Raw genomic sequence first — 11,189 nt, 5'->3', positions numbered from 1 at the left:
TGATATGAGAATATGATTTGCAGCAGAATGACTCTTCAGTTATAAATCATAACGCTAATGTTGTGTGTCTACTGAATGTAAAACAAGTCTGGTTTTATAATTTTTTATCTTGTATAAACAAATAAAGTTGTGATCACAGAATGAAATTGATTTGATAGAACAGTAAAAATAACATCAGTATAACAGATTAATACAAAGAAGGTGTTCACAAAATAAGAAAAACATCTCAAATTTCTAAAAACAAAATATATAATAATTTATTTTGCTGTAAAAAAAAAAAACACAAAATAAACATTGTACTTCAGAAACTATATAAGAATAAATAAATAATATTTACATACATTAATGGCACAATGGAATGAGCGTAAAAAAAATTGCTGAAAAATTTATTCTAATAATACTCTATTTAAAATATTAAAACCTAAGGTGTACTAATGGTAATAAAAAAAACATTAAGGTAAATATAACAGTAGGACTATTTCCAGTAAGACGACAGCTAGAATTATTTTTATTATTCTTTTCAACTGTTTGGTTTTTGTTATCTCTTGTGATAAAATCATCTGGATCTGAAACAAAATATAAAACAAAGAAGAAATGTGAGTGAAATAATCATTAGATATGACAATGATTAAACAAAGATTACAAGTAGTATTCTTGTAAAAAGTAATAATTGCATTTACCTGATATTATATTACCTAATACAAATTGATTCTGTGGCATTATATATAAGGGAGTATTAACTAGGTTATAAACTTCAGTAATTTAGTATGTCTTTGTAATACAAGTCATAGTAAGAAAGCTAAACAATTAAATAATAAAATCATATTAATTTATGATTTGTATTTGTCTATGTCAGTCGATAATTAAAATTATTGAAAACTATAAACTTTTGAAACAAACAAACCAAAATTTTTTTAAAAAATTCCATGTTCTTAATAATTTTCTTTAGACTGCTTCCAATCACTCTACTGACCATCTTCAGTGAAAGATGCTGTTGTGGTCATTACAGTGAGTAAAATATACTAAGTTATTAAAATTGATTTTTTTAAATAAAATTGGTTCAGTTTTCTTGTTTAAGAAAGCTTATTAAGATTAAAACTTGTGATATTTTACAGCGATAAAATCTTAAGAAAAAAATACATTTAATTGCAGTGAGAATGTGGATAAAAATTGATATACAGATGTGTGTATATCAATTTCTGATATTTTTTTGTTGATATTCTCACTTCTTTATTACTTTTTATTGCTTTGCTCTTAACTTTAACATACCTCTTAATTATCAATTTCATATATTTTCATTTTTGTCATTCTTTATTGTTTTACTCACTACACTTCATTCTAAATCAAATTCACTGATGTAGAATGCCTCAACATATAATTTACCTTTTTCTTTTTCAAGATTTTGCTACAAACTATCCAAATCACCTTCATTTTGTAGTTTATTCAACTAATTTTCATTAAGGTCTTCTATTTAATTTCTAAATTTGTATTTGATACCGACAGATGACAAGAAATGAACTTTCCAGTGTATAAATGATGTGACTAACCAGGATCTGAAACCAGAACCTTCCAGATTAGACAATCGATATACTCTACCAGGAGTGTACATAGATACTGACTTCAAGGTCGATGGCTGTATAAAAATTTCTTCAGATTTGTATGAATGCTTCTTTATCCATTGGATGAAATGACTACATGAATAATGAATAATTATGAATAGTGTCTATAAAATTAAAAATATCCAGTAATAACACCATCAGATTTAAAACCTTAATCTTTATTATACTTAAAAATGAAAAATTTGATAACATTTTTTAAAAGTGGTGGTAAAATAAAACAAACGATTATAAGAATTTTTTGTTTATTTCTTCAAGAAATAAACTATTCTGGAAAGTTTTCAATTGTATTTTTATTAATACACGGGTGAAAATTTAAATTTTAAATTCAACTTTAAATTCTGACATTCTTGCATAAAGCAACACCCTTTAATCCTTGGTTTAAACACATTAACAGAAGAATTGGCGAACGGAGCAAAATGAAACTTCATATTATTCACTGTATAATATATAAAATAAAATTCCTATACCTCGAATACCTAAAACTCGAAATTTATTCTAATTCCCTGTTGTATTGTATTACGTTAATTATAAAATAAAACGTAAGACTTGACGATGTACTTTTGCTGGTCATCGAGAGTGTTCGAGGGTGAATCTGGAATCACGTGCCAATGCGGCATGTCGGCAGCTGCAGGTGTAGTCTTCGCAGCACAAGTTAAGATTCAGCCCGGTGAAAACGACCACCATGATGTTGAAAGGAAGCTTTCATCGATACCGACGTGTAAGAGTGGTATTGGGTGGTGAGCGATTGGGATATGTAAACTCGCAAAAATATCTTGATGTGATTTTAGATGATAAAGGTCTTTTTGGGGTTCATTTGCGGTCTGTCGGTAAGAAAGCCCATGAAGCGTTTCAGAAGATTCGAAGGGTGGTGAGATCAGGAAGGGAGCTGAATTTTGATACATCGTTGGTTTTATATATGGGTTTGGCAGAGGCCATTATGTTGTATGCTCTGGCTGTTTGGGTAGATCGTATGAAGTATAAATTGTTTCGGTAGATCGTATGTGTATAATTCCTTTAACTCGAACAAAAATCCTATAAATCGAAGTAAACATTTGATTAGTTTATAACATAAAATAAAACAACCCGAGTTTAACATTAGGCCTATAATACTCATCTTATTTTCAGTTCAGAGATGTGAAACAAGCATAATTCTATTTCCGTTACTATGCGATAACAAAAAAAGGAAAAATCAACATACAGTAAAGAGGGAAGCGAAATCTTATACATTAGGCGTCAGTATTCACCGGAAGTCTAATATCGTAAGAAATGTCGGTCAATATGTCTTTATAAGCTCGTATGCATAGTTTTCATATGTCTGTTTGGGTTTGTTTGCTACTGTAACAAGGGTGTTCTTATTCTGTTTTAGAGAGGTTTAAAAACAGTCACGATCAAAATTTACATATCAGTATACCAAATTTACGTGAAAAAGCAGAAAACTTTGCGAGACAGTACAATCGTACGAATTTCAAAGCTAGTGTGGGTTGGCTTAATACGTTTAGATAGACATGGAATAATTTTTTTAAATGTTTCTGGTGAAGGTGCCAGTGTAAATGAAGACTTTTGTAATACGTGAATAAACAGTACGCTAAAAGAAACTGTGAACACGTTCAACGAATCTGACATTTTTAACGCTGACGAAACTGGATTGTTTTACAAAAGTTTACCTGACAAAACTTTAACTTTTAAAGGTGATAAATGCCATGATGGGAAACAAAGTAAAGACCGTGTCACAATTCTTTTAGGTGCGAACATGTCGGGGACAGAAAAGTTGAAACCTCTCTTAATTGGTAAATCGAAAGATCCACTTTGTTTCGCTAACGTTAGATTTTTGTCTATTCAGTACAAACCCAATAGAAAAGCACGGGTTATTAGTGAAATCTTCAAAAAATGGTTATTCAAATTGGATCATTATCATCATTCAAAAAATAGAAAGATTGTTCTATTTACTGACAACTGTTCATTATATCCAAAATCGTTTCTAAAATGCGTTTACTTTCCACCAAATGGTTATCTCTAAACTCCAACCAATGGATCAGGGCATTATACAAAATTCTGAGCAAATGTATGGGAAAAGGATTGTAATGAAAACGTTACCAGAAATTAATCTTCTTCATTGTCTACGGGAAGTTAAAAAAATCTTGGAATGATGTGACTGAGCTAACAACTTTTAACTCTTTTAAAAAAGCTGGATTTAAAGACCCAAAACAAAATGTTATTTTGTCGGAATGTGAACAAACTACCAGTGAAAACCTTTGTTCTAGCAACAATAATGGTTATGATGATGATGACGATGACGATGATAATGATAATGAATGACAGTCAGTTAGTTACCGATGGTTTGCAAGTATCCAGCGACGTAACTTTTCGGGATTATGTTTTTATAGACGAAGATTTGGTAATAGCCGAATAACCCTATTGATGAAGGTATTTTAATCTATACGATTAACGCAAAGGCAAATGAGAATGACACCACAGAGACCGATTCGGATAACGACAATGATGAACTACCCTGCGTACCAGTCCCAACTTTAATGAGAATTACGGATAACATTGATTCTGTTCGACGATACGCTGAGTCAAAAGATGATGTACCAGAATCGGTATTTCCGCGGTGGCAGAAAAATGGTTGACTACACTGCATCAGAATAAATGTCAGACAACTATCAACAATCTTTTTAATCGATTTTAATTAAATTCAATTTTTTTACGAAAGAGCCATTTATTCTTCACTTTTTATTTTATTTTTTATAATTTTAATATTGTTTTTATTTTATCTGAAAAACTTTTAAAAAACACAATCCTTGAATTTAAAACTGAATCGTGTTTTATATACAACAATGATATGTTTTACTACCTATTCATATTAAATTATAGCTTTTGTATTTTTCATTCGTTAATGATTTTTGTCCAATAAATTGATTATCAGTGAGAAAAAATGTGATTAATGTACAGGTTCTGGTGTGCATTTATTAGCCTACATTTTGTTTAGTGACTTCCGCGCGTCTTCGGCGTCATGTGAATACTCTTCAGATAAGTTAAGTTAAACTTACTAACTGCATACATACTATATATACGTACTATCCAATAGTAAGTACGTTTAAGACGTAGTAAGTCACATGTGATGGTTACTGACGCTGAAAGACGGTTGACATTCACGTGTCACCCCGAGGACAGCCCCCGAAGAGGCCGGAGGCCTAGGTCAAGGATGGCTGAGGAGGGAGGACATCTGAGGCCGATGTGTGCATCTGGCATGTTTATGACTAAGGGCGTTATGAGGACCGCAAGTAAGGACCTTGGCCTTGGAACTGCGGCGGTGGTGGGCTACCGGAATAGCCCAAGGTGGGTTCCTCTTAAACAAAATGCAGATGTTAATAATGCAATGTAGGTTGTAGGTGATAGGGCGTAGCAGCCGCAAGGACGGCTATAAAGCGTCCAGAGACGCCCGGTTCGGCATTCTTGTACCGTTCCGAGATTATTCCCAATGACCGGAGGAAGGCTAAGGTAATGTACATTATAGCCCGGTGAGTACTGAAAAGTACAAGTTGAGGATGTTTGAGGTCTGCAGGTAAAGGCTTTAGCCTAAAAACTGCAGGGGTGGAGAACTACCGGAATAATCCAAGATGGAAACATTCTCAAAAATAAATATTAACGATGTTAATAATGCTCGATATGAAGTCGAACGTTCACGAACTGTTTTAGGGAACTTGAGAGAATACATTCCTTTCTATATCTCCTTATTAACTGGATGATCTGCGAGCAGTAGTCTATAGTAGCTGGTTTTCTTCGCGCTCTTGCACGAAGGTCTTGTAGGTCTGCAGAGGGAGTTGAACGAGGTGTTTGATCACAGTAGGATCCCGGCTGGCTAGGGTTCTGGCCTAGGCATTGAATTGGTTGGAGGTAGGCACATTGGCATCGTGCCACGGTTATATTGGTATCGTTTTGTGATTCGATTTGGGGCTCCCACTGGCAGGGGTGGTCACAGTGCAAGGGTATGGTACCCTGTGTGACCGGGGGTGTGGCATTGTTTTAGTAACATTAATGTGTATTTGGGTAAGTAATTTTAATTTTACAAAACCAAAATGTATAAAGACTACAAATTTTTTCCCATCAATGACTGGAATGATATGATGAACATTCCCATTACTTTCAATTCTATTGTGTGATAACAAATTATGTTCTATGATGTCTTGCAGATTTTTAATTGCCCCACTATTCTTCTTTGTATTTAGACAGCATTTTTGTAGATATATCCCTATTTTAAATGGAAAAAATAAAACATGTTAAAAAGTAACTGAAATATTGAACTGAAGTGTAAAAAATCTATTTAATTCTTTGTCAAAACTTCTGGTGCTAAATGAAGGATTAATAAATAGTTGGCTAATGATTCCTTATATTATTATTAATTATTTACGACTTCAGAAATGCACATTAAAATTTATTTTAATGATGATGAAATTATTAATTTATTTACCGTTTTATCAACGTAAAATACAATTTGTACAAACTTTCTCTTTATTTATTAAACTACTATTTAAAAGTACCAACAACATACATCAAATTCTGCTTCCACTATGGCCATGATGATGAAAAAATTTAAATATTACAAATGAAACAATAAAAAAAATTTAAAACTGTGCACATGATAAACATGACAGGACTAGTAACTTTACATAACAGAAAACAGAGTTTTCAAAAATAAGGCTGAAATCATTCACCAAAAACAACATTAAAAACATACACTACATAGTTAATAAAACAGACATCTCTGAGTGCTACTCCTTGAGATATTCTAAATATTAAGTAAGTAAAACACATCAGTTGTAAAGATTTCACTGTTTCTAATATTTTGTTGTCAATATCAACCTTTTAAGCAATTTCAAGTGAAGGAGGAGACTCGATTTGACATTCAGTTGGTATGTGTTCATTTATGAATGTCCAAGTTCTTGATAAAATTGAATCATTTTGATTGCAATGATTATTATTTTTTTTTTATTGTTTTTTAGAGACGTTTCTCTGTTGTACTCATAAGTTTTTTTTTTTAATAAATTATGTGAAAGATTTTTTTAAAATGAAAAATTACATTATCTACATAGATAATTTAAGTATATTTTTCAATCTTTATTGACTTTGTACTGGACAGTTTTATATACGTATATATATCTCTTGATGTCATGTCTTGAATAAAGTATTTTCATCTGCAGATTCAAATGAATTACTCAAAGAGTCCTTGTTACGCTCAGTAACTAGGACTCTTTGAAGATTCATTCATTATCTTTTAAGAGTCATATACATTCTCTTTATATTATTTCTCAACATTTCTTTTCTTATTTTTATTAAAAAATTTCTCACCTTTACATTTCTTTAGAATGGTTTGTTTTCAGATAGGCAACATTCTTTTTTGAAGTTTAATTATATTTTAAATGAAAATGAATTTAAAAAACATCTTAAAATAAGAGCTAGGTTTTTGATAGTTGTTTTTTTAATTAGTTAAACTTATCGAATTTATAATTTAAAGAAGAATCAAAAAAAGTATTGTCTTTTATTCATATAGGTGTTTTTTTAGCATTTCATTTTTTTTCTTTTAAGTTTATTTCATTCCATTACAATCAAAACAATCTACTTTTATTGGTTTGGTTACATTTCAAAATTATAAATAATTTTAACTGAATATTTATAATAAAACACTGCTTTATTGGAGAACAAAAGATAACAGTATTATAATATCAATAGCATTCATGTTAATAACTTTAATTTACTTATCTGATGATTATATATATATATTTATTCTAACATATTTTTAACATTATATGTATACACATAAAAAAAAGTTAGTTAGCAAGTGAACAACTTAAATATTTATAAGTACTTTTATGTAAATGAAAGGATATCACTAATTTCACATGTACGCATTCATGCATGTGCACACACACACACACACACACACACATATATATATATATATATATATATATACACACACACACAGAGAGAGAGAGAGAGAGAGATGTATAATAATAAATGATAATGAGTGTTACATAATACTAAATTAACTATTAATAAACCAATAAAAGTATAAAACAAACTATAATGTACAGTAGTCAATAATTAATACCTAAAGTATAAAACTAATAAAATATGCACCAGAAGCTGATCTTGGCATCTGTAATCTTTTCAAAACAATTATTCAATAGTTTTTTTGGAGGAATGTGCATAACAATTCAGGTAAGGAAAATCAAATAACATTACAATATCTTGTAAATAATAAATAGCAACAAAAAGATCTTTGTTATGTGACAATGAATGAGTAAAAGAGGATTTGACTAAATGATATAAATTAAGACTGGAAAAAGTAGCAAATATCAACTTAATAATTAAAAAAAAAAAAAATCAAATTTTTAGCATGTCATTTCTGGTGATACATTAATGAAGCATACTTTTTAAAGTATGCTTTTATTTTAAAGTAGGTTAAACATTTATACCATATTATGAATAAAAAAAAAGGTAACATTAGTGACATTTGGAATGTAAGACTAGAGATGAATGTGATAAGTAAAATAAACTAAAAATTGCTGACATAATTCTTGTAAGAAAAAATCGGAAATGTGCAGGATACAAGATTCTTTAGAAACAATATGTAAGCTTTTTAACTTCTACAAAACTAGATATTTTGCATAGTATAGAAAATACTTTATAATTAATTATTAAAATGAATAACTAACTCCTGATGAATTGTGATGTAAAGTAACTAATTATAATTGCTAATATTTAAAGATTAGATTGTTAGACTTCATGGTTTTCATTAGGATATAAAAAAATAAAAATCAAGAAATGGTAAAAAAAAAGAAATATAATACAACAGAAGTGAAAGACGTGTTAGTTACCGCTATCAAAAGCATTTGTAGGTGACATGAAAAATAAAAGTCACTCTTAAAGGTGATATAGCTCTTTTTAAGAAAACATGTCACTGCCAGACTTATTAAAGCAAATGAGGGAATAAGTGTTTTCCAATTGCCTCTCTCGCTGACAAAAACATATTATTGCACATCAGCATGTCAAGCAACTGAAATATAGGAGTTGTTCAGCTCTACAAATGTCACCATCATTCTGTTTACGGCAGGCCTGGTTATACCTAATGAATGAAGATTATTACTCTTAGAAAAAGCATCTACTCTTAGAAAAAGCATGTAAAGCATCTGAGATACTAAGTATCTCAGATGCTTTACATGAGTCACATCTGTTAGAGACCAAGAATGTGTAAAATGATAAATTAATATATCCCTTCTGTTAAGACAAAATGCATTACATAATACATTGCCTCTTCTCAGTATGGTAAAAGTGAAGATATGAAATTAAATTTATTGTGTAACAAAATTTCTATATTTCACCATTATCTCATTGTTGAGGAAAGCCGTTATGTTTTCTTACTCTATACAATATTAATTTTAAGTAAATAACTAATGTTATTTTATTATATTTCTGATTTGTAGTTTAATGTAAAATTTGTTTTTTTTTTTTTTACCTTTTTAAAACATCTTTAGTAGAAATACATTTTCTATATTAAATATTTATTTCAATTTCAATGTCATCATCAATTAAATATTTAAAAAATTTCCTTTAATTCACAACATTAGTAATATTTAAATATTCATACATAACCAAAATGGTATTATTTTAATGATTCTAATTTATTTAGAAATAAAAAAAAAATATTTAACTACAGAATGTAATGTCAAAACGTATATTTTATTGATTTATATTAAAAATGATGGATTTCTTCTAAACTTGTTTGTAAATGGTAAAAAAATATTATCATATAGTTTATTATAACTAAAATCTATACAGAAAATCTTATTTATCATAGATATAGTATTATGATACAATTAAATAGTTAATAATTGCATTTGCTTACAACTAAATATAAGAATATAGGCTTGAATTAGTTTTATAAATTAAAAATGAAGAAGTTCACAAAATCCAAATGTACTTCTTGTAAGATATAAGGGAAACAGATTTTTCTAAATCTAATTCTAATAAAAACATTAAATATTCCAATAATTTACAATAAGTAATAGTAAATATCACATAACTTGCTAATATTCTTAACTTAATAATATTAATACACCATAAAAAATAAATCTTAATATATGTTGATATATATATATATATATATATATATATATATATATATATATATATATATATTTAATGTATGTTAAGACAAAGTTAGATTTTCTAACTTCTGTATTAAAAGCAATTAATAATAAGCCTCGCTATTAAAAATAAATAAATAAACAGAAATTATCTACGACATTTTGAGGACCATAAAAACAGTTAGCTCAACATAGGGAACTGTGTTTATGTAAAGATTCATGAACCTTCACTATATGATGCTGTTGGTTTGTTTTTAGTGGCTAATGACCAAATTAGTCAATGTGGTTAAAGAGAAAATTATACACATACAGACAAGAATGTAATTGCGTATTTTATCATCTGATCCAAAAAAAATATGGTAAAAATAACATAAAATCCATTAAAATAAAATGTAGTAAGTAAGAGATGATTTTTTTTTTCATAACTTAAGTGTATGAAAAATCATATTTTATCTTTAGTGAAAGTACACCCAAGATCAAAATTTAATAATTTACATTAAATTCATTAATTTGTTATTATATATAAAAGTCAAAATAATTAAAATCTATAACGACATTAAACAAATTAAATATGGAGTAATTTCATCAGTGAAAATCTGAGTAATTTGTCTTTCTTGGATTTTTCACAGTAACGAAAATTACTCTGTTTACTAAAAAAAAACATACCAAACACATACATTTTGTTATCTATAATAATTTTTTAAAAGTAATGAAATCAGAAAAAAATGTTAAAACTGAATATTCTGAATTAGTTGTAACGGACATTTAGATTTAATTTCTATTGATTTTGTGATGTTTTATTTTATCTATGATAGATTCTATAATGATTTACTACTAATAAATATACCATAAATTGTTTGAAATATCTGAATTTAAGCTGAGATTCAACAAAGAATTGATTGCTAACACCAACTACATATCACAAGTAATGATATAAATGGATTATAGATTTAACTAATTAAAAATGTAATAAGTTACACAGTAAACAATAAACAGATGAAAATCTGAAATAAAATTTAATTTTTTTTTATGTGTTTTTTTATTCCTGTTTAAATTTTGTTCTTGAAGTTATTATTACACAAGAAACATAGCTCTTCTGCTATAATATTTCGAAATCTGTTCATTCTTGGGAGGGGGGGGGTGAAGAGAGTTTAAAAACCACAATTTGATGTTTACATTAATTTATGGATGGCTCCTTCATAATTTAACAGACCAAATGGGTTGGATGATTGTATTATTTATAACTGAGATGTCATATGACTTCAAATTATTGGTATTAACAATCTGTGGTCTAGGAAATCGTGCTCTATGAACATGGTTTTTAATTTTTATTACAAACCAATTAAGAAATGTATTAAATATAATATGCAAGAGATTATAGATAAAAAAAAAATATATATAATTCTATGAGATTTCTAAA

At 28.5% G+C, this 11,189-nt stretch overlaps 1 protein-coding gene across 3 annotated transcripts in view; it reads right to left on the bottom strand.

The window, feature by feature from the left end:
* Nucleotides 1-231: 231 nt before the first annotated feature.
* Mmp1 (Matrix metalloproteinase 1) overlaps nt 232-11,189 on the bottom strand; it is a 158,575-nt gene continuing 147,617 nt past the window's right edge. For all 3 annotated transcript variants that reach the window (XM_075379313.1, XM_075379309.1, XM_075379310.1), the window contains one exon: nt 232-566. In XM_075379313.1, coding sequence (XP_075235428.1) covers nt 415-566 — 152 coding nt within the window. In that variant the 3' untranslated portion in view covers nt 232-414. The remainder of the gene's footprint in view (nt 567-11,189) is intronic.

The sequence above is a fragment of the Lycorma delicatula genome, chromosome 12 (genome assembly GCF_047948215.1).
Source record: "Lycorma delicatula isolate Av1 chromosome 12, ASM4794821v1, whole genome shotgun sequence".
Taxonomy (NCBI): Eukaryota; Metazoa; Arthropoda; class Insecta; order Hemiptera; family Fulgoridae; genus Lycorma; species Lycorma delicatula.
The sequence above is the reverse complement of the archived record's forward strand: the minus strand, read 5'-3'. Positions and strand labels throughout refer to the sequence as shown.